The 24,786-nt window shown below is 43.6% G+C and overlaps 2 protein-coding genes across 3 annotated transcripts in view; one reads left to right on the top strand and one right to left on the bottom strand.

The window, feature by feature from the left end:
* Nucleotides 1–13,748, bottom strand: TEX9 (testis expressed 9). Of its 2 annotated transcripts, XM_061572366.1 has the most exons (13): nucleotides 13,689–13,721; nucleotides 12,492–12,681; nucleotides 11,337–11,437; nucleotides 10,427–10,490; nucleotides 8,957–9,057; nucleotides 7,430–7,493; nucleotides 7,234–7,313; nucleotides 6,290–6,471; nucleotides 5,223–5,305; nucleotides 4,425–4,598; nucleotides 3,576–3,710; nucleotides 1,235–1,369; nucleotides 1–403 (listed from the first exon to the last, which is right to left on the bottom strand). In XM_061572366.1, exons 2-13 carry the CDS (start codon nucleotides 12,513–12,515, stop codon nucleotides 329–331), a joined length of 1,218 nt encoding a protein of 405 aa, XP_061428350.1. In that variant the 5' UTR covers nucleotides 12,516–12,681; nucleotides 13,689–13,721; the 3' UTR covers nucleotides 1–328. The 2 variants fall into 2 exon arrangements, with proteins under 2 accessions (XP_061428350.1, XP_061428349.1); XM_061572365.1 differs by lacking the exon at nucleotides 12,492–12,681 and having other exon boundaries at nucleotides 13,689–13,748.
* A 949-nt stretch (nucleotides 13,749–14,697) lies between these two features.
* LOC133355052 (DNA-binding protein RFX7-like) overlaps nucleotides 14,698–24,786 on the top strand; it is a 111,342-nt gene continuing 101,253 nt past the window's right edge. The window contains exon 1 of the mRNA XM_061572312.1: nucleotides 14,698–15,552. Coding sequence (XP_061428296.1) covers nucleotides 15,449–15,552 — 104 coding nt within the window. The 5' untranslated portion in view covers nucleotides 14,698–15,448. The remainder of the gene's footprint in view (nucleotides 15,553–24,786) is intronic.

Below are 24,786 nucleotides of genomic sequence, written 5' to 3'. Positions count from 1 at the left end.
TTAATCCAACTTTCCATAAATAAAAGCAACTTCGTTATTTTGTCAATATTTAAAATCACTTCAATTTTACATCGTTAAAAAAGTTTCTTGTGATAGTAGATAACAAAAAATGTGCACGAAGTACATACACAACCATGATGTACAATGTTAACATTCTGATGCTACTTTGGAAAGTATATCGATTCGATTGTCTGTCCTTCGGCGACTTTTACAGCAGCAAAGCTAAAATGTTTCTCAGTGCAAAGGAATACAGTAGTAGAATCATACAGCTCAAAGCAGCCAGAATTTGAAGCCGTAACTTTCCGCGTTGGGGGCATGTACTCCACACTCAGCTGCGCCAATCGAGAGCTTTCATGAACTCCTCTTCTGTAAAGGAAAGTAACTTGGCGGCTTCAACGTGCATCTGTGGAATGCGCAAGGGAGATAGGAGGGTTGGAGTTACAGGGGGGGGGGGGGAGCGGGTGAATAAAATATCATGCAGGTAAAATAACTGCAAGGTTAAAAATTTAAAGGCATTGACAGCCCACGCTAACAATCTATTAACCCACACCCTCGTACATACCACGGCCACCTTTACTTGCGAGGGTATAGGATGAGCTTAAGCTGCCCATTGATGAAGCGTATCTATAAGTGCTTTTTTCGTTCCCAATTAAGTTCCAATTGCGCATTGGAATCTGGGCAAACTGCAAAAGCACTTATACTGGTAGGAACCTGGCTACACCAGCCCACGGGATTATTGTGTCCGTCGTGCAGGGAGGGGCTGGGTGGGGAGGGGGGGGCTGGGTGGGGAGGGGCTGGGTGGGGGTGGGAGGGGTGGGGCTGGGTGGGGAGGGGCTGGGTACCCCGTGGTGCCCTTATAAAACTCAACGTTTAACCTACTCACGCCGGCTTGTGCCCGCCCTCACAGTCGGGCATATTTGCGGAATACACCACGCCGCCGTTGACCTTGGCCATTGACCGAGCAACCCAACGTTCCTACCAGCTCCCTCCGCAGGGATGTGTTTTCAGCAGGCACCTGTGGCGGTAGGGTCACACGTCCCAGGTGTGGTTCCCTCCCAGGTACATTGAGTAGCAATGCTCCACGGAGATTCTTATCACAGTGACGGCAAGTAGCTATGCTGTTTTTGGAGCTGCCGTATGCCAGACTGACCAATGTCTGGTCCACAACTGAACGAGGTAAAAGGTGCTCAACTGGACTGTAAGTCACAAGACCCGCCACGAAAATGCAACACACCTTTTGGCGTTTTAGAATGTCAATGAGCTTCATCTGTTTTTTATATCCTGCAATCAGCTCAATTTTCTGTTTCTCCAGACGCTTGCTTTCAGCACTTAATTGTTCGATGCGAGCCCGTGCCTGCTCACCAGAGTCCTGTTGTGACATACGTAAACACACACACACACATAGCCACACACACAGTACGTCTCGTTCCGTGGTACAACATTTAACCGATTGTAACTCGACTTGAGCACACAGCAGGATATGTATGCCGGAGCTAAATTGTGGAGGTGGATTTGCATCAAAATTATTCAATAAAGAGGCAACAAAAGCAGGATGGAACACGTTTGGAAATTTGAGTTTGATAATGAAAAGCATCATACTACTTCACTATGGGAACCTCATTTGCCAGTAAAAATATGATAATTGGTTCTTTACCCTTCTATCTGGCAACAAAACTGACACCTTTTTACAAGCTGTACACTCACTATGGGAACCTCATTTGCCAGTAAAAATATGATAATTGGTTCTTTACCCTTCTATCTGGCAACAAAACTGACACCTTTTTACAAGGAGTCATGTTTGCTTCGACCGTTGCCAGATAGAAGGGTAAAGAACCAATTATCATATTTTTACTGGCAAATGAGGTTCCCATAGTGTAGATGCTTGCCCCGAGCTCTCATACTCTGATGGTGCATTGTCTTTGAGTTGTGCGCCTTTTGGCGTCATCTGGTCCAACCCATATGAGACTAGGCTCTAAGGAAAGCTGTCTCGGGTGTGGACCAATCAACTTCAAGGACAGTGCACATTATCAGAGTTATGTTCTTTTGTTTGTATTATGACTGCAGGTATTGCGGTCTATGCAAACATGACTCCTTGTAAAAAGGTGTCAGTTTTGTTGCCAGATAGAAGGGTAAAGAACCAATTATCATCATACTACTTGTGCCTGAGAAGACTGTTTTTGTAAGTATACATCAACAGCTATAGAATTATGGATCAGATGCAAACCTGATCATTATGAGAGAAAAAGGGGTGCACAGATGCATGCTGAGATGTTATAAATCCCAGCATGCATCTCTCCATACTGCCAAACTTTTCAGGTTTTGTTCCATGTTGTGTGCCAGTGTCCTCGTTTATAATAAATCACAGCTGACAAAATGCACTGATTGAAAACTGTCCTCTCCAGGCACAAGTGTGTTTTTAAAAATAAATAATAATCTTTACCAAATGCACTTCGTATTGCTTGTTTGCCCATTTATTCATTATTTTATCCTGATCCATTTCAATAAATGTCTAAAGTGTGTGTGTATATATAGTTTGATTTATTTTACAGTTGCATTCCTCCAACTATTATTTTATTTTGATGAGCAACCGTGTTATAAATGACGTTTGTTCATATTTATCTCTCGTTCAGATTCGCAGCCTTCGATTTGAAATTCTTCAACCAATTTCTGGCATTCATTATCATTGTTATGCTATTGACCATGGCTGATAATGATGTTTTTAACCAAGCAATGTGAAGATTATTCATTTTTAATGAACATGTAGAAGCAAACTGCATTATTGAGTGCTGCGATCTCACCAGAGTGGCTATCCTGGGAAGTTGCACGAATTTAATGTCACCTTCACAATAGACGTAGGTCAAACGTGGCCATTATATTTTTTACAATTTGTACGAAGCTTTGTCACCTGTGAAGATACGAGGTGAAATGCCGATTGTCTCCTTAAAGAATGCACCTACCTCATCCCATCACAATGTTTAGGAATCATTCAGCAAAAGCCTCCGGCATCTGTGACCTGTAGGATTCTCACTAGTGTAATAAAGGACTCGACCACTGTGTCTGTCTTCGTTGTCCTTTATTCGGGAGAGTGGCGGGTGGGGTAGGGGCACGACACGGGCTGAGAGAAGAGATGGACTGACTGATGCGGGTACGGGAGTATGTGGGGCTGAGTTGGCTTGCTGAAGACCTGTACCAGCGGTGTCAAGATCGGCCTCGAAAGAGGAGGCTCGTGAAGGACGCTACTGGTCAGTTAGAGCCAATTGCCCTTCAACAACAACGGATGAGATAGGAGTGACACTCACAACAATGAGCGGAGCGCCGGGCAGCTAAAACGCAGGAAGTCGGCACAGTAGGGGGCACAGCTGGTGCATCTGCCAGCCATTACAATCAACCCATGGCACCTGCTGGGTCTGTCCCAAGACCTCCTGCCAGCAGCGAGCCTTCAACACTTCACGTGGCCTCAAAATGCACCCGGTCTGGCACAAGCGCCGTGGTGACGTCACCGTCACTTAGTGGTGAATGGCGGGTTTTGGTATTGGTGGTACCCAGGGGGGACTTGCTTAGGATGCCCCACGCACCTTACTGGCTTGCTGCAGCCGAGTGAGCTCTGCTTTATGTCGCTCTGCCTCCTCCAGTGCTCGGTTTAGTCGCACCTCAGCTGCTCCCTGAGCCGAGGAAGCCTGCTTCTGAGTCCGCTTCAGCGCTTCCAACTCCTGCGCCGACAGAACCCAGAACCCATGCACACGCATGCCAGCACCTCCATCAGCACGGTTGGCTCCGTACGGTGCGAACAAAGTCCAACATACATATGTACAGCACAGTATTTCATTGGGAGTATTTTTTTAAGTTGTAGGTAACAAATGCCAATCTGTTTGTAAGAGGCTGAGCTCGCAGAGCTGAGATCCCAGGTTCGAATTTTGGAAAAACAGATTGTCAAGTGCGAGTTGGAGAATACAGCCCAGTCATCATTCACTGCACAAAACAGTCCATTGTACAGCATGGAAAAACCCTTTTTCTTAATCAATCTCAGGCGTCTGATACATTTGTATCACAGTGATGACAAAATGTGCCATGAACAGCTCTCTGTAACTTGAAGGAGAACAATTCTATGGTTGCTTTAAGAGGCTTATTTTAGACACCAGATGTATAGTGTGGAGTTTTCATGTTCCCCCCCCCCGTGGTGTGGATTCTTCTCCGGGTCCTCCGGTTTGTCCGTCCACAGTTAGACTCAACATCACGCGCTTAGAGTATTTGGCTGCTTTAAATTTCCACGCGATAAGCCACACTTCGTTGAGCTATCATTTGCCGTGGCCAGGTCGCTTCTTAAAAAGAGCTACACAGCTTAGTGGGCCCTTACCTGCTAAAATAAAAATGTGTTTGTTTAAGCACGAGCTGTAACATCGGTTTGCATCCCGGGGTTTGGAGACCTTGTTGATGGAGGAAAGCTGTGCGTCCAGGGCATCGGCGCGGCGGGCCTGCTCGTCGGAGAGGGCACGGAACTTGTCGGCGTGCGCCTGGTAAATCTGGGAAGAGCGCTGTAGCCTCGCTCGCTCCTCGTCCGCCTCTTTCAGCCGTGCTGACGTCGCACTCAGCTCGTCGTCCTGGCAGAAGGGTGCGTGTGAGGAGAAATCTGCCCTGCAGCTGCGCTTATCTGCAAAATGGCTGCGAAAATAACGTGTTGTCGACCGTTTCTGGCCAGAGATAATAGGAGCGGTGATGGATCAGTGGAGTTTCACTGCACTATGGGCGGTATTACCCGGTGAGAACTAATTGAGACGAGTAATTTCTATTAAATGATTATTTACGTGAAGGGGGGCCAGGACCAGTTCAGATATCCCTTACCACTGATGTTAGCTATGGCCCGGAATTGACCTCAGATCACCGGCCTCAGAGTGCAATGCACTATCCACCGCAGCACAATTCCACCCATTTCCTGTGACACCTGGGTTCAAGTACAGTGGAACCTCGGTATACGTCGTTAATTCGTTCCAGAAAGTAGGAGGACTTATACCGAAAATGACGTAGACACCAAACGAATTTTTTCCCATAAGAAATAAAGGGAAAGGAAATAATCCGTTCCAGAGAAAAATAAATGATATTTTATACGGCATATTATACATTAATGGGAATATCGGAATATCGAGGGTGATCGATTATTTTTAAATTTAAATGCATGTGATTTGGAAAACACTGATATAAATATATGACGATGTACTGAAAACCACCTTCTTTCCACAAAGGTTGGAGAGTCTGTCCAGCTCCTCCTGCATCACTCGCAGCTTGGCCTTCAAGAAGCGGATTTGTGCCTCTGGATATAAAAAACACACACACACAGCAGCACAGAAGACACAGAACGAGCAATGACGACTCCGAGGTTACAGACACTCTTTATGAACAAGTCAGACCTTTGGAGGGGCAGGCACAAGCCAAATGCTTCACTGTTTTTGCAACTAGGACTTCAGTTTTGGGAATATTTACCTGGAGGAAGTTTGAACCAATAAAGGATGAGAATGCATCAAGACAATATGTGAAAGTAGACAATAAGGGTATGTATGTGTGTATATATATGTGTTGAACTTATTTCGCACCATACGTATCCAACCGTGCTAATCGGAGGTGCGTATGAAGATACATGGATGCAATATCAATTTTTCACCTCGCAATAAATACGATGAATCGCATGCGTGAGAATTTGTGTAAAATTGATCTGCAAATCAGAATCGGAACTGGGAGTGTATTTCCCACCGAGTGAAGCCCGTAGAACTCAGAAGCTCTTGTTGAAGGGGGTGACTCGGCCGACAGACAACTTCAACGCCTTCCACAACCAAAGATTAAGAAAACAAATAAAACTTAATAATAGCAATACCATTGTGGGACCTCCTTTGCCAGTACCAAAATATGATAATAGGTTTTACCCCTTTTATCTGGCAACAAAATAGGTGTTAAGATGTTAAAACACCAAACTGAAACCTTTTACAAGAAATCATGTCTACATTAACCACAATGCTTGTGGTCAGAATGCAAACAAAAAACATACTCTTTTGGCGTCCTCTGGTCTAACACCGTTTGAGGCGATGCTCAAAAGAAAGCGGTCTCTGACGTGGACCAATCAGTTTCAAGGACAATGCAAAGTATGTTTTTTGTTTGCATTCTGACCACAAGCATTGTGGTTAATGTAGACATGATTCCTTGTAAAAGGTATCAATTTGGTGTTTTAACACCTTAACAGCTGTTTTGTTGCCAGATAGAAGGGGAAAAACCCATATGTCTGTGTGCCATTCTGCAACGGTACCTGCTCCCATCTCATTGGCTGCACTGGGCATGATGTCATCATCGGGTTCAGCTGGTAGCAAATCATCTCCGAGCGTGCCCTCAATTTTGTTGATGGTTTTGGCCAAAGAGAAGTTGGTAAAATCTTCAGGCACAGCGACATCATCTGCAGCATTCTTGGATTCGAGTGTCCTTGCTCTGACTCTGATACAAGACCAAAGTTATTTTGCTCAACTGAAATCTGTAAAATAAACACATTAAAAAAATCTAACTTTGAAAAAACTGCTTTCGTTAAAGAATGTTTTTTTTTTCAAACTCTTCTCAAGCTGTATACAAGCTATGTTCAATCCCAAGGGCAGACATGTAGAACATGTTGAAAAAGTACATGAAATAAACAAGCAGTGCCATGAAAGCTCTAATGCAATTGTGTAAAATGGAAATAACCCGAATCTAAATTGTAAACATTTTTAAGAGTGAGCAACAGAAAGAAACAGAGTAAAGATATTTGTTTGTGAGAATTGTTCTTCAATTAACCAGTGAATTTAAATTACAGCAATTGGCACATTTTAAACGTTTGCACACACGAACATTTCATTTGTTTGGCGATGTCGGGTGGCGGAAGGTTCCACAACAAAAACGTGTCCATATAATGACATGGCCGAACCCAAAAATCATTGTGAATCAAAGTTATAAGACATTTATGTAAAGTTGAGTTACAAATATACAAATAAGACCATGTTAAAGCATATATATATTTTATAATATGATGAACAAGTGAAAATGTGTCCATCAAGAAAAGAAGTCGCATTTTCGTGGAAAAATGTATGAAAGTGTGAATGTTTCAGAAACGTTGCAGTCAAAGTACAGTAGTATTATTATTGTTGTTGGTGGAAGATGTGTTGGGACATTCTGAGTAATGGAGGCTCAAGGTTGAAGAACAAACGAAGCACTTGTGTTGGAACTTACTTGATTGGCTTCCTGCCTTTGGTTGCTGAAACTGGTCTCTGAAGTTTAGTCATTTTCGATTCTCCCTTTGATTTGATTGCCTTTGTAAAAAAAAAACCCCACAAATATTTCAGGGGACCTGATATTAAAAAGACATTTGAACAAAACGGTCGCAAAAATCACGCAAATTACGGTGTTATTTGCAGGGACAAATTACCGGCTTTGGTGCTTGGGGCAGCTGGTCCTGCAAAGAGACTGATCCTGAAGAAAATACCCTGCCACTGTAAGCAGAACATGTAAAATATTAGAAGACGAATGCCACACACACATGGCATGATGACAGTCATGCACAGCGCACGTGCAAAATCGGTATCGCAATATGGCCTAGGCCTCCCTTAGGTCAACTCATTGTAAGATGAACAGATTGGAAGGTTTTGGTATCAGCATCAGTGACTGTGGAGTTGTCTCTCCAACTGTCCAGCGAACATAGATGAGATCATTATTACTGGCACATTATCATTAGCCATTACGTTACGATTATAATTTGCTCATTATTAACAAAGAACATATCCATATCTAACAGCCTTTCAAAATTCTTACCCCCATATCTTATTTTTTGCATATATTTCTTTTTAAATTCATCACTATTCATAACATTATTTTGCTACAAGCATCAAAGTACAGAGTGAAGTCATCAGCAACAATTAAGGACCCTCGGTGACATACCACAGAACCACAGTGTTTCTGTCTCCTCAAAAGGCATCCCCACTACAACCACAAAATCCCATTGCTTCATGCTTTACTGACGTGATGCATCTCTTTGCATATGCAATGAGCAGTAGTTTGTATACATGTTGATATTCTTTTGCACAGTGTGTAGCCAAACGTGCTAATCGGAGGTACTGCTTTTAAATCTTGCCCAAAAATGTATTCAACAAAAGAATGCACAGTATTGAACAAAACTAAACTGGGTGGCACCCTATCTCAATTCGCCATGGTGGAGAGTTGTTAATTACCTCGCCTGATATACAGGAGGTCGTGGGTTCGATCCCGACTGACGCCTGTATATTTGGCGTCTGCATGTTTTCTCCATGGTCATGTGGATTTTTCTCCGGGTCCTCTGGTTTTCCCCTCCACACTAAGAATCATACATTTAGAGTATTTGGCTGCTGTAAATGGCCACGTGACAAGCCACTTCGTTGGGCAATAATTTGTGATAGCCAGGTCGCTTCTGAAAGAGAGCTATATAGCTCAGTGGGCCTTACCTGGTAATATAAAAATTATATTCTTTGGGTCTTTCGGTAAATTCACGTAGATAGGTAAAAAAATATATAAAATAAACAAAAAAACTACGACGTTTCAATCGCAACACAAGCGACCGCCATCAGGTCGAAAAAAAAAATTCCTGCAGCCATGAAAGCGTTAAGCCAAAATAGAAAAAAGTTCTAGTTGAGATTCAATTGCTGGTAGTGCCCCTTCGCATTCATTTTCCTTTTAGCACAGTCAATTTTGACCGTAATGGCTTCACACAGTGAACTCGCACTGGGCTTGTGTGCTGGCATCATGTGTAATAAAAATCCAGTTAATTTCCCTGCAGTGTTGGTAAAAGTATGTAAAATGTTGGTTTATGCATCCAGTGTGAAGGCTGAGTGATTCCTCTAAGTCGGAGACAATTGCAATGAATGGAAAACGAAATTGCAGTGATAAGCTGAATGGATATTGGTAATTGATAGAAAGCTCTTACCTCAACGCTGTTTGGTCATTTTCATTGTCTCCAATGTCACTGTATGCAGAAAAGCTCAAATATGTAGGGACAGGCTTGGAGAGAAGCTCTTGTTGCTCTCTCTGTAGAACCCCACCCATGCGCACACACACACCATGCATTTAAAGACATGAAGCATTGCACAGTTGAGGATAAAATACACATGCAACGTCTACAACCTGATGCTCATGCAACATTCTTACTCCTACTTCTGCCAGGCTGTGCGACTTATTTTTACTAGGCTGCCATAGCTTCAGAACAGAATATGTATTCATAACAGGAGGAATCCGATGAGCTAAAAAGCTCTTTTTCACAGATGTCCAGTAGGGGCGGGTAAGAACGTTACAACAACAAACAACAAAAACACGAAAGTAGTTACAAAGAGAGCGACCCGCTTTCAGCTGTGACCATACGATTGCTTCCTTTTGGCCTAGGGGCAAGGGATGCTGAGCGGATGGGGAGCACGGAGGGGAAGGGCTGAGCCCAAAGGTGCCACACATTCATAAAGCTCTTGGGACAACAAATGGTCTATGCTGGGTCATATAAACAAGGGCCCGGTATGCCTCGGAACGGTTTCTAATGTCTATAAGACCTAATGGTCATGGAAACAAAGAATAAATAACACAGGAGGAACTAGACCTGCGCAAGCAGGTTGCTTACGGAGCAGCAAGATACACTGCATGACATTTAAATAATAATACTGTATAGGTACATTCTGCTTGCAGCTACAAGACCCATTATAAATACAAGGGGGGAGAAATACCAAATCAGTTAGTGCGCTGTACTATGCACATGGGGAACTGAGTACGATTCCCAACCCCGGCTTACTTCAGTGCCAAGGGATATTTAAACTAGTCCAGGATCCTCCTCAACCAGCATGGTAAAGCAGGATCAAACATACAGTACCTTCAGACCAAGAGGTGTACAGAGGCTGTCATTCAGCAGTGGACTGAAAAGAGCTAAAAGTGGTGTATTCATTATTTACGATATACAATACACTACAAAGTTAATAACATTACATTTAATATATCAGAACCGTGTTGAACCAGGTAGAGATAATCCTGGACGGGAATGATCTTTCTCCTGCCTACTTTAGTGGAAATTTTATTTTGACATGATTTTTATTCATATGTATTCTTGATCACGAATATTCCATTGAAGTCAAAGTGTCTGTGTCTAAGCAAGCATGTGGGGGCTCTGGGGCAGTGGTGGAAATTCTGCATTCCCTTGACAGTGGCCAGTCTCTTCCTAGGACCCAGAGGAATAATAGCCATTGGCTCTTGATTAGAATTTGAACGAGCAACCTTCTAGCGGTAGGCTGCTGCAACGCCGCGAAATATATTGCCGCTTCTACTAAAGAGACTACTGATAGTAACCTCCTGCTACTGGTATATTTCATTTAATTATAATGGAATTGACGTTAGCTGTAGGTTTTTTTCAAAGGGCACGCACCATCACTGCCTCAGCCTGCTGCACCAGCACCGCTGTCTTGGCCTCGAGCTCATTATTGAGTCGTCTGCATGGCACACGCGCGAAACCAAAATAGGAATTTCCATGACCATTATCAGTATTACCAACACATGGAAAGCATTTCCATCATCATCAGCATCATAATCACCACTATCATCTTCAGCCTTACCATCATCAATACCACCACTACCATATCATTGTCAGAATCACCAGCTAAAAAAAGCATACAATGTATGTTGAATTTATTTGGCACCATACGTAACCTACCGTGATAATTGGAGGTGACACCAAGTAACTGGTATTGGTCACATATCCCAATGATGAAAAAAAAAACCTGCAAAGTACTTAATTGGGATGACTCGAAACAACATCGACCCCAACTGTACAAAAACATGGCAGGGCTTTTATAAAAAACAATATTGAGACTCAATGAGCCTTTCCTGGGTAAGCAAGCATCATAACAATTGCCATTACGAGTATCACTCGTATTTTTATTGATAGTAGTAGAGATAAATGGAAATATATATATTAATTCAACCAGTATAATATTAATATGATAATACTATGACAACTATTCTCATAAAAAGTATAATATCGATTATAAATACTGTACCAGGATTTTCACTCCCCCTCAAAAATAACTTATTTCTACCCTAAAATAAAATGTGTAAAGTTAACCAAAAAATATAAGCGGGAGACCAGTGATAGTGACAACAAACATTGTAGGGGGGTTGTTATTTCATGTGGATTTCAATTCAATATATAAAGTTAAGTTAACAAATGCAATACCAGTGGATTGATAAATTGTAGTTTCATTGCACAATGATCACAATGCAAAATATAATACAGTATGCTGAAGGATGCACCAATAGTGACAGACACATGCACATACTTGTAATTTTCCTCCATTGCAAGGAGGTCATCTTGTGTTGTTTTCTTAGGTTGGGCAGAGGCTGCCCGGGGAACAGTTTTCTGAGCTGGTGGCTTTCTGGTCTGCAGTCGGGGAGCAAAAGCCCATATACAAACATCATCATTAGTGACAAAACTATTCAGGCAATTGGTAAAATAATCCAGCAACGTACATGTATCTGGTGGAAATACATTTAAAATCATTGCCGGTACTTAACATAATTCATTTACACTCAGGTGACAGTCCACAGAAAAAATTATGTCTTTGGTGGTCTTCACCAATATATGCACCTCCGATTTCCCGCACCTCCAATGAGCATGGTTGGCTATGTACGGTGCGAAAGAAGTTCAACATGCATGCATAATTGATTAGTACTAGTAACGAATTGGCATGTTTTGTTAACGTGACAAACCTTACTAATTGGCTGTGTCGGGTGGGGGCGGGCTTTACAACACATTTATATTTACGCGATTTAACCCAAAAAACCTGTATTATGAATCTGCAATGTTTTTTGAAGGCACATTCAGCTGGCTACTGCGATAGCAACCGTAACCACTAGAGGGGAGTACTAGGCTTTCTTAAACATCTCTTAGGTCATGGCCATCAATGCAAGCACTAGAACAACATGTTAGTGGAGTTACAGTACAGTATATAGACATTTTATTGACACCCAGGGAACTGCACAACGAATAATTAATATTTTGAATAGTTAAGAATACAGTACAGTTTTAAAATTTAGGATTTAAGCAACAAAACACAATTAACCACTTTTGATATCAAAACATTAACTTGATAACAGTGTGGAGTACAACATTTTCATACGCACAACTTAAATGCCAGGCAGTAAAATATTATGTTCATAGTCTTGAATATACATTTCCTCACAGATATGTTTAAACATGTGCGTGAAGAGATACTTTCTATATCTATTGCTATTTAATTAGATTTGTAACTTTCATCCTTACCAATGGAGCGATAGTTCAATTTTAATGTGTAATTTTATTGAGGAACTGTGTGTTGTCTTGGTGTGGTGTGCTGTTGTTTTGCTACCTTGCCCAAGCTTGGAAATTATACTTATGCAATTTGAACTCATATACTTAATCTATTTAACGTATTTATTTTTAGTGATCTGCTTACCTTTCTTATACCTTTCACTCCCATCGTTTTAGTATCGTTTGTTGTTGTAAATTTCTGATCCGCCCCTACTGAAAATACGTGAACAAGAGACGCTGTCTTTCCGACAGACCTGTTCTTCACCTGAGGACGGCTGCTTGCGTTGTGGCCGAAATGTCGTGAGAATTGATTTTATTATTTTATTATTTCCCTTCTACGGGACATTACCGAAAGAACCAAGAAAAAGAGTAAGTGAATTGACAAACAATGATTCAAACCAAGTAGATTCGATGCATAATATCGTGAGCTTCAGAATCGATCTAGAAGGGTCCATGCATCCTTACACGTGTTGTTTTATACCATTTATTTATCATTAAAGACACGGCTTGATTCAATGAGCGTTCCTCCTGCTTAAAGGACTGATGTAAAGTTACGCAGCATACTTAGTTTCATTTAAGTTTTCATTTATTTGGTATAGCCCTGTGAGCCATTTGACTCTTGAATCGGGTGCAACCGCAACAAACCAAAAACTAAAACAAGAAAACATCTTAAAGTGACTGCGCCAACAGAAAAATCCAGGAAAAAACAGCAAAAAATCTTCCAGAAAAAAATCACCATACACCAACGCTCTGTGAAAAAATCCCAGTGGGATGCAAGTCAATGTATATATGTCCAGTTTATATCCATCTGGGTGGCGCTGTGGTTAGATCGCTTGATTCAAGGACGGTCGTGAATTAATTCCACGTCTGGGTGGGTGGGGGGGTCAACTTGACCTCCCAATACAAAACACCGAGCCCTGCTATGGCGAGGCGAGGCAATGTGTCAGCTCCACACGCATTCAGACGGATCATTTCACGATAAATCAAGTGTCGCGGGCGGATATTAAAGCAAATGTTAATTCGAGGCGTTATTATTATTATTATACATCGCGTTTATTGTTGATTTTCGCGCACAATTATAAACATAGGCTGCTCAAAATTAAATTTACTTTTATATTTTTTAAATCGCAGAACAATAACTTGCGCACAGGCCCGCGCAAGGCCAGAGTGAATGAGTCACAACCCCAAACGGATTTCAAACGCAACTGCAATCGGACAACTGCAGCACCCTCATATATGCCAGGCGAACCCGCACATTTATCCGCGTGCACCTGACGTATCGGTGATATTAGTAGCAGATCTGAGCCGCTAACAATGAGCAAAACACACAAAGTTCATTCACCTTCGCGGAAAGCGAGCGGTTTGTATCGTCCGCCATGTTGCCCCCCTTTGTCCGAGTGACGTCACGCGGCGGTAACCATGGCGATCGTAAACAAAACCCAACGGTGCTGGACCACAGCCTCGGTGCGAGGCGAGCGGTTCTTTATTTACTCGAATTATTATTTACGTTGCCATGAAAACCGAAGCCGCGGGGTTTTGCAGACAGAAGCGACAGCAGTGCAAACAATATTGAGATTGACACATGAAAGGGGTGACTTGTGCATTGGTGTCTAATAATACTAACATATACACACGAATAATAATATTCAATTACAAAATATGTGTGGTGTATTCCATTTGTATATTATGACCCGTAACATGTACGCAATTTGTATACGCATCTTATTGAAATTTTCAGTTAATATTTTCCGTATGTGCTCATTAACCTTGGAATTTTAACGGTGTATTTTGCGCGCCTGTACATGTGTACGTACGCTGATCATATAGCGTATGTTTTATTTGTTAAATAACAACCAACGCTTACAAAAATAACCATGCCGAATCTGTTTGTTGCAACGTACATTGTTTGTGTGTATTATGTATGTAACGCGTGGTGCGTGCATTGTTATAGCACGGGTCACTTAACACGCGGTGCGTAAACAAGGCACAAAAACACGCACACACGTGCGCACACGTGCACACACGTGCGCACGCGCGACCACGTGTGTGCACGCAGAGCCCCTCCCTCCCTCCATCCGCACGGCGCTTGTCACTCGGACTGCACCAAACCCACCCACCTCCCACACAGTGGGGGTATAATCTCCAAACTCCTGCACGTAAAACATCCTTATTTTAACCACACCGTGGGTTCTTCATTGACTCGAGGAAGAATAATACGTGGAACTTGTAATATTTAGAGTTTGTTTATTAATCGAGCGCGTTGCTGAACAAATTAACGATTAACTTAGATCATTCCACCCTCATCAAATGTGGCTCACTTGGTCGGGTCCTGCTCTGGCAGAGCCGAGCTCTCTTCCTATGTGGGGAGAGAGAGACAGACCACGTGAAGCGGGCGTCGGGCACGGATAACAAAAGTTTTACCTTCGTGCGCCCGCCTGCTTTACGGGGAGATATTAAAACAAGACGTTGGAAAAGATACAATCTAACGAACTGTGCTCGCAGAGAGGGGGGCCCAGTCGTATCGTACGGACCGTACATGTACATAACGCGGGGCAGCCCACCGCTAATTGTCCGCAGCGTATGTTGAAGCCCCGACGTTCGCCTGCATTCCTGCGCCAGGAGACGAGTCGCGATGATGGGCGAGGGACACCTTGGATCGGGCCGGCCAACAAGGCAGGAGAAACCTGCGACGGGCAACGTTTGAAAGTTAAAGAAGGGGGCCTTCGTCCGTCCTCCCCACCCGCTTGTGTCCCCCCCGGTCTTCGGGACTGGGTGTCGCATGCGCAGTCGGGGGGGGGGGGAGGAGGAGGCTGGGTGGCTCGGGGTAGTTGTGGAGCCCTGCCCGGGGTGGGAGCGTGGAGACACGGAGCGGTCCGTGTTGGGGGCCGACAAGGCGGCCAGAGAGAACAGGCGAGCACGAGGTCCTTCGTAGGAGGCTAGGCCTTTGTGCCTCCTCCTCCTCCTCTGGCCGCTTTGTGAGGCTACGCACGGGGGAGTCGGGCTTGGTTAGCGGGGCTGAGAAGAGATTGCGGCATTCGAGAGTTAGCGGAGAAGTCTTCTTCACCCGTCCGGGGGGGCCCCAACCCAGCGGGAGCCGCAGCTATGGAGGAGCAGTCGCTCATTGACAGTGGCCTGTCGCTGCCTGCGATGCCTCTGGACACCGATCTGGTCGCGTTGCAGAAAAACATCCAGGCCACGTCTATCGGGTGAGTGGTCGTCGGGAAACAACGAACACGAAGCACATGTTCACTCCACTGCTAGCTGAAACTTCCTCCCCCCGCACACACACACAACCCCGTGGGCCACCGCCGTGACCTGGCACCGACGGCCGGGGGCCTAGTGAAGGCTTCCCGCAGCGGATTCAGGCGAGGTCGGTCGTAACGGTGACGGGCTACGAGAACTAAAACAACAACAAAAAGCGATTAAATTAATAACACTTTGTGTAGCAAGTAAAGTGTGGGATTAGCGGGGAGATGTTGATGTGCATTGTAGTTTTGTGAACGTGCATGCACGGGCGTGTCTGAGGATTGTGGCTGAGTTAAAGGGTCTTCATATGAACAACACTTTAATTACTTTACAAAAGGTAAGTTTAAGGCAACTAATTTTGTGCACCGATCGTTGTTTTTTTCAATTATTCTTTTTAAACAAAAAAACACGTTTTTTTTCGCCTTTGCAAATGTATCCCCTTAGCTTAAAATACGTGTGCCCACTCGCATGATTGTTGCTAAGAAATAATTAATATTAATTGATGATTATTATCGCTACAAGATAATGTACACTAAGAGTGGTTGGTGGGGCGGGGGGGTAATTGATTCCCGCACTGTATTGTGTTATCCGATATTTAACTCTCCAAGTTTTTTGTCATTCGCAAAGTAACATCAAATCATCTTGCTAATCATTTTACACATACCCTGCAAAAAAACATTATCTTACATAACGGAATGGAGCTGAACGTGTGGGTTTCTTTAATTTTATTTTACGAATTTCAGTTAATCGATTGAAATATTTGTTAGTTTTTCATAATTGTAATAGCGGGATTTAGGATGTATTGTGTTTTTATTGTTTTTAATCTGACAACGTAAACGCATTGCACGCAATCCATCGTCGAAGAGTACTACTGGCTCACCCTATACACGATTCAATATCAAGACTCGAGAAAACAAAAATAAACAAACCCTTTTAGCACACACACACACCGGTTATCGATGCCCTTTAGCACACACACACACCGGTTATCGATACCCTTTAGCACACACACACACACACCACCGGTTATCGATACCTGGCGAAAAAACCCAGAAATAATGGTGCGAAACATTTGGATGCGATCCAAAAAGCACTTCGCGAATTCGCTTAATTCGCACTTTCGCTGGCCGCAAACCCCTTCTGTGGTGGCGGTAGGGGAATTTGTAAACAAATCTAATGAAATGAAAGAATGAAAGAATAAAAGGGCCGCCAAATAAACACGTCTTTAAAGGCTGTGCCTATTGTTCATGCGTCCGCGCAAAGACAATAGGGGGGGGTGGTGGTGGTGGACCAAAGGCCCCAAGCTCGCTGCTGCTGCTGCTTCGCAATGTGATGGAATGTTATCCCCATTGTTTTCTCAATACATTTAAAGGAGGAAAAGACGACATATAATACGACACTTTATCAACTCTCCCACCCCCCCTACCCACACACACACCAACAAGGGGATGCTTACAATGATGTCATAATTTCGTGACGCATTCGTACGGTGGTGGTTAAAAAAAAACATGTTTTTGTGGACACAATGAATATAAAATAAATTGAATCGTCACAACTGGGGGGACCCCCTTTTAAAAAAAAACAAGCCGATGTGGTTTTCGTATGTGCGTATTATATCATAATCATAGACACGCGTTTTGTTGTTTGTCTTTGTACGTTATACAGAATGTACACATGGTATGGTGTGCATACATTACAGCAGTCTCTTCGGCTTTATTTGACTACATACTATATATGTGTGCACGCGTGGTGTTCACATGAATAATGCATTCACTGTTATGGCATACTTAAATGTCATTACATATTGCTTACAATCGTGATATACTGTTTATACTGATATATTGGCGCTATATATCTCGAGGTGTCATACGGATTCTAACGTGCTCTGCCTTGACATGTGCATCTTGTATCATCTGTCATTGGATATGCACTGTCCATATCCTCTGCTGTATGTGCATCTTAGACGGTCTAAAACAGAGTGTGTATGGGTATTTGTCCCGTACTCAATAGCTACTCTATGTATGCGTGTGCCTGTTTATAAACTGGTAGTTTAAACATTTTTAAAAAATGTAATTATCATCTGGCCCCATGCTGTTACACGTGCAGTCTCCAACCCTTGTTGACGATTATCTGCGTGGCCTGTCTGCCATGCAGAAGGACCAATGCCTGAAACGTCGCCTATTATGTGCATTTCTTTTAAGGAAGTGTTATTGACTTAAGCGAGTTTCTTGTGTTTGAGTGTATAGTAACATGCATGCGCTAGTGTATTAATGTATAATTAACTCCTACAGTGCAGTGTCTTGTAAGGAATAGGATTGAGTCTATATTATATTACGCCTATTAGGTTTCCCTTTAAATACGAGTTGTTTTAACTCGAAGTAAGTTTATCACGATTTGACATGCACCCTTTAATAAAACCGACTCGTGCGTCATGCCACAATACGCCCGAATCCTCTATGTAATAGCGACCTTTATAAGTAGTAATAACTGCATTGTACTTGGCAGTACGCATTGTGCAGATGCCGTTGTTGGACACTCGCTGTGTGTTTGTGTGCGTGCCTCCTCGTGGTTTTCCACGCAATATCCGAGCCACGTTCATTCAATCCTCCTCCCACTTGGCGCGATGTGTGAGAAAGAAAGGCAACACGATGGACGGTGCCGCAACAGCAGCATTCATTATCAGCTGATTTGCAAGGCCGAAGCGGCAAGTGTTATTTAATAGTGGCACTTGATTGAGGTGAGCTTGGCTGGGCCACATTACTACACCACGCCTGACCGCCTGTCATCCCTGCAGGCTATAGCCCAGCGAAATGCTGGAACGTCATGTAAAGAGGTCCATGTCCTCATTGTGCCTTTGTTTATTCACAGTTTTTTTACCCCCATTTTTGCAGGAGAGCCCACGTTGTCTCTGAATGGCCAGCCCACCTGTTTATGCTTTGGCTAAAGAAGAGGCTCTCTCCCTTCCTCCCTCCCCTCCCACCGACTTGAATGTGGTTCTATTATTTACGCACACACTGCATGTTTCATTACAGTGGCACCACGCAGGGCATATACAGTGGGCTCCATCTGGGGTGCAGTGGTTGGTGCACGATACTGTCTATGAAACGAGGTTTGAATCCTGCCTATTGGCTAACATTGAAAAGTGATATTTAACCTATACTGGCCTCCCTTTGGGGCCGTCCATAAATGACGTCACGCACCTAGGGGGGAGGGGGGGGGGATCAGACATTTGTGGCGATGTGTGACGAGGGGGGGGGGGTGAGAAATGTGGCGTCACATCAAAATGCACAACTTTAAATAAATATAGAATTGTTATAACAACACTAACTGTTATAACAACACTCCTACAACATCAGAGTGCAGCGCCACATTAAATACGCACTACAATGACAATAGTTGAAAGCGATTTGAAACATGTTTTTTTTTTCAATTAGAAATATGTTTTTTGGGGGGGGGCAAAGCTTTGTGACGTCATTTTTGAGGGGGGGGGGGTCTGACTTTTTGTGACGCCGTGTGACGAGGGGGGGGGGGGGCTCAAAAATCGTCCAAAATCGCGTGACGTCATTTATGGACGGCCCCTTTATCAACCTGCACTGACCAGCATGGTGAAGTGTGGTCAAATAATCTCGACGGAATAAGGAGGCCTACTCGTGGATTGACAAAGAACTAAGTTTTAATGTGCACACTGTAAGATCTGTAAGTATATTGTGTACTTGCTTGCTATCCATATATTTTACACATCGGTACGCGTATGCGTTGCAACAATAGTGGTTACGAACATATGAAATTGGCCTTGGCATCCCTACGGTTGGCTCAACCAAAAATGAGGACTCGCTGTGGTGTTGACATCTGCACTGTTGAGACTAAGGTTGCTATGTGCACTCCTGGCCACACCACCACCACCACCACCTTGTGACATGCCACCCTTGAATAAGTAAGGGTCCGTCTTAACAATACTTGTGAGTTAGCTATGTATCCAACCAGTTTAAATGGGGAGATGTGCTCCAATGTTTTACACAACTCTACTGTATTTTAATCCCAGTGACCCGGGGCTCAATTTTAGACCGAGCCAAATGGTATCCGAGTGTGGTGTTTGCCAGCCTAAAGTTGTCTTGGCTTAAAATATGTACCTGGTGATGTGCGTCAACAACAGCAGCGCTTCGGAAACACATCACTCGGCTTTCATTTATTGGCCGCTGCCTTACGCTAGCCACTGGCTGTGTGGCATACGAACAGCACTTGCCCCAAAACAGTCGAAGGCTAAATGAGCGGACACAGTGTTAGAGAACAACAAAAACACGTTTAATCCAACGTTTCAGGCAATGCCCCTTGTCCTGTTCCTCCACCAGGGTCATTGACTAAACGTCAGGAAATGGCTGCGCTTTAATTGATGCCACGGTGCAATGATTGGGCAGGGCTAACGGGCCCCATGGAGCTTAAGGAAAGGTTTCTAAAATTGTGCACTCGGTATGACGGCCAGCACAGAGGCACCAGCACGCCCAACCCTATCCGGCGAGCCATGGGAAGGAAGGCGCTGTCGGCCAAAACCGCAGCGGTCTCACAAGCAATCACCCGGTGTTTTGGCCGCACTGTATATTTAGTACGGGTACGCGTGTCCCGTAAGTGAAACGGTGAGACCAAAAACAACCCTGGTTGTTACAACACGCAAGGTTTTGCGGATTACTCACTCCCGTATCCAGCGTGTACAATTTTGTAACTGAGAGTCTGCGAAACACATTTGCAAACTGAATTGGCAAAGTAGCTTGAATTTGAAATGAGAACTTTCAGTGTTTTTGTAAAACATTGTTCTTACTTTCCTCTTTTAATCTGTCGTCCGTACTGAAAACCCTTCCATCGCAATGCGCATGATGGGAGGAGGTCGCTCCTTCTGTGTGGCTTTTAGGTTGAGGTCATTTTTCTTTTGGTTCTTCCATATCTCTGCCTTGCTGTCTGTGTAACTAAGGGAGCCTACCTCTTTGTCACCTGGAGTGAATGCCTCTTGAAGATCATCATTCACTCTGGCCGTTTGCTCATTTTTTACGGAAGACTTTTACGTTAGATTTAATAACTCGTTATTCCTTATGCCTGGCTGGTGATGATTGTACGTTAACTTTGTATTATTTATACGGGGTTTAGAGATAACGATTCCGTGTGAAGATACAGTCACATGGGGGGTGCGTGTGGTGTTTGCAATGCATGTGTCTGGAAAGGTGACAGTGTTGCCCCAACCTATTATACATCGTCATTCATAAGTGATAAATGCGCTATTAAGCCATTGTCTGTTTCTTTTTTTTAGCATATTTATTGCCTGCTAGTATGCTCTTGATGTTATTTTACACACTTTCCCCACAATCAGTAACCCCATCTGTTGGTTGACATCTGTATATATGTTGCTTGACGACGTAACGTTTTAAACATTTTGCTGTGGCTGCGCGATTTATACGTGCGCGCGTGTGTTCACATTTATGCGTATTTTTAATGTGTTTTAACACAGCAATCGTACGACTAGGGCTTTCGGTGCATTGTCATGTTAAAAGCTGTATCATTTAAGGCTTTTAACGGTCATAATTGGCAGTGAAATGTTCATACAGCTTTCACCTCATTCCATGAAAGCTCGAGCCAAAATATACTTTGTGCACGAGCTTGAAAAACATTGGCTGCCCTTGACCTCCCAGGGCATGCTGAAGCATGCCAAGGACAGGTGAAAATAATCCATTGGCTGGATGTTTCGGAGTAAGCGAAATACAAGCTATATAAAAAAAAACAATTTTAAGTTATCTCCGTTCTGCCAGCCTTCTTAACGCGTTACACATTTGCATGTTTTAACTTTTCATGTTGGAAAATAGAGTTGAGGATGGGTGTTGGTGGCCGGGTATAGTAGATCCTTAATTTAAGAATAAACTTATTGTTTGCAGGCTTGGCCTCACCTACTCGTGATAGGAGTGGATTGCAAGAGTCGATGCTCGAATTCTTAGTAAACCAATCCCAAGAATCGAACCCAGAAACAAAGCTGTCCATATACGTCGGTGGCTATCGTGTTTACGGAAGAGAGCGTTGCACGATGTTCACGACCATCCCTGCAGGCATTTTTAGCAGCGTAACTAACAATAATGCCTTCTCCAAAGGGCGCTGTTGTGACATTATTTAGTGTTTCTCGTCCCAGCTTTGTCGGTGTTGTGTCCCAGAATGTGAAATGAAACCCACATTGTTTGTTTGCATGATCAAAGCATCGTTCTAGATGTGAAGCTTTCGTGACTGCAAGGATTCATAGTCTTAGGTTTTTTCGGTAAAGTCACGTAGGTAAAAATAAATAATAAAAATAATAGAAATAATAATAGAAATAAAATGATAAATCACGACGTTTCGGAGGCAGCACAAGTTTCCGTCATCAGGTGGGACCGTCACAGCTAAATTTACTGTATATTTATAATTTTATTTCTAATATTATTTCTGATATTTTTTATTATTTTTTATTTTTACCTACGTGACTTTACCGAAAAAAACCTAAGAGTACAAAGCATCGTTGGTTCAAGATATATCAATGAAAGTTGGCGGGCTTGGTTAGGACAAGTCTCGAGAAGGGATGATGTTAAAGATGGTCAAGACTACTGATGGAGAGACAGCCATGGAACGGGACACATCCGAGAGGACATTAACAGAGGAGATGGAGCGATGAAATCGGCTGGTGTGCGGCCATTGCACGTGGAATCTTATGGCGCAGGATCGTGAGCGATGGGGGTGGCTTGGGAAGGCCGTCATCCAGCAGCGGATTGACCAAGCTGATAATGTTGATTTAAAAAAAATTATCAACGCACTCTTTCTCTTTGTGCATTCCCTTGCTGAGTTTTAAAAATGCATGCGCCGAAGGGAGATGGTTCCTCCTCCACGCCTAGACCATAGCCATTGAAATAATTGGCGCGCACTCAAGAAATTCGTGCTTATAGGGTTGTTGATATCTACACGTGATTGAGCATCTCTTGGATTTAATATTTTAAAAGGCTTATTTACCATCACAATATTCATTTTCATTAAAGCTTGAAACAATTTCTATACACACACACATGCTGCGGACTTGTTTTTGCATGTGAAAATATGCATGCAATATTTTTTACACATGTCTGTCACATCGTATAGCCTTGTAAGTCCAGGACAGCCTTGCAAAACAGAGATTGTCTCGGTGGGTTTATACCAGCCTATGAATACTAGCTAGCTTCCAATCGTTTACCATGTGCGTGTTTTGTATATATGGTGACGAAGATAACACTACCTTTAGCGTTATTCATTTAGGGTCAGAATTTATGCCTCCGTATTATCACCACATTATGCAGCTTAATCGCCAATCGGTAGCCTGTCAGATTAAAACGGTAATATTCAGATGACGTCATCGCTGTCAGCCATGATCAATCCACTGCTGGATGCAGTCCTGCCCAAGCTAGGCATCACCTCTGCCGATGTTGCGTTGTAACAAGCGTATCAACGTTACTCGTAGTCACGTGATCATTATATTACCCGATAATGCTGACTTACCAGTTCAATACATCTCCCCCCCCCGCCCCCCTCTTAGCTACACGTGCGATATTTGGCTCATACATTTTTCCATTGCGCTCGGGTTATTAAACTTCGGCTAAAATTTGCCAGCGTATTTCTGTTTATTGTTATCGTGCTTTCCTGAAACGTTACGCGTTGCGGAAGGTGGCCTGCTCAGCCTGGCGGTCGCCGCAGTCTCTCACCCGCAGCGCGGTGTTGTTGTGGGCGGTAGGGTTCGATTCCTGTAACAGGCACCTTGGTAAGTAATTCCTGCCGGGGGGAAATGACCAAACCGAATCCTTCGTGGGCACATTGGAACACCAAATACCACGCGACGTCATTTCACGGTACTAGGCCGTTTGTTATTTTTACTGTTTCAGTCCAAATCTCAACTTTCAAATTATTTGCATCCGTATTGTATTCACATACTGTAATAGGTTATGTATAGACACTTTTTTACATGCCGTATGTTTTTTTTTTATCTGTAATATAGTATGCAGAGAGCCGGGTGGTGTAACGATTCTGTAAAATATTTGAACTCAACTATTTTACCAGGTAAGGCCAACTGAGATACGTAGCTCTTTTTCAGAAGCGACCTCGCCACAAACGATAGCCGTACGAAGTGTATTATCACGTGGACATTTATAGCAGCCAAATACTCGAATCGCGTGTTCATTCTAAATGTGGAGGGGAAAACCGGAGGACCCGGAGAAAAACTACACGACAAAGGGGATAGACATGCACATTCCAAATATACAACAGGCTTCAGGGTCGGGATCGAACACACGGCCTCCTGCATACCAGGCGAGGGAGTTAACATCTCACAACCGCAGTAGCCTTTCTCAATCCTGCCATCCCTGGGCATTTCAATAAATTGTCATTATGCAGGACTACCGTCTCGTTCAAGAATGAATTGTTGTCTCGTTTGTATTGTTTCTAGTGTGTTTTTGTCTAATTTTGGACACTTTTGTTCCCCTTTATAAGGCTGCCTATAACATTACCATATTGTTTGTCTTCGCCGTTGAAACATATGACCAAATGTTAATGCGGTGAATTGACCGAACTCCACTCCGATTCTGTGATGGCATTCAAGCAAGACCAGAGGGACTGTGTGAGCTGGACGGCCAGTGTGTAGTCCATCATGTACACGGCAGCGATGTGTACTTGTAGCTTGGCTACAGCCTAGAATTTACACGGGGCAGCTATGTGAACAATGGTACACGTAGCCTTGGCAGTAGTGTTCACTTTACTGCAATCCGCAACCTGACCTGTCACGGAGCCCAGCAGGGAGTCCAGGAAACTCTTGAGGCCCATGTGGCTTTCCTGGGTCCCACTATTTGGACACCTGGGACCAATAAAACTGCCACTTGGACCAATGGAACCACTGTGATTGTCACTGGAACCAATCAAACTGCCACTCAGACCATTGGGCCTAACACTCAGATTGCTGGTTCCACCTGAGACTGCCATCGGAATCCGCAGAACTGCCAGCGGGATCACTGAGATCACCAGAACTTGGATTGCCGCTCGGACCGTCGGACTACCAAATGGTTGGATGCGCTCGCTCCTGCGTGTATACTCACACAGACGTAGGGGAACACCCCATAGAAGGATTGCGATTCCTGCATGAATCACCCACGGTGGAATCCGAGTAATCAAATGCGATT

The sequence above is a fragment of the Lethenteron reissneri genome, chromosome 50, assembly GCF_015708825.2.
Source record: "Lethenteron reissneri isolate LAM-NWPU_2019-01 chromosome 50, ASM1570882v1, whole genome shotgun sequence".
NCBI classification, from domain to species: domain Eukaryota; kingdom Metazoa; phylum Chordata; class Hyperoartia; order Petromyzontiformes; family Petromyzontidae; genus Lethenteron; species Lethenteron reissneri.
Note: the sequence above shows the minus strand (reverse complement) of the source record. Positions and strands in the feature narration are given on the sequence as shown.

What these genes read in the sequence shown, in the direction of transcription:
- TEX9 (XM_061572365.1), bottom strand. Translation starts at nt 13,724, where the DNA reads ATGGCGGACGATACAAACCGCTCGCTTTCCGCGAAG. An exon ending in GCAATGGAGGAAAATTACAA is followed by an intron (nt 10,491 to 11,336) that starts GTATGTGCATGT and finishes TGTGCCATGCAG; the next exon opens with ACGACTCAATAATGAGCTCG. An exon ending in ACATTCTAAAACGCCAAAAG is followed by an intron (nt 404 to 1,234) that starts GTGTGTTGCATT and finishes CGCATTCCACAG; the next exon opens with ATGCACGTTGAAGCCGCCAA.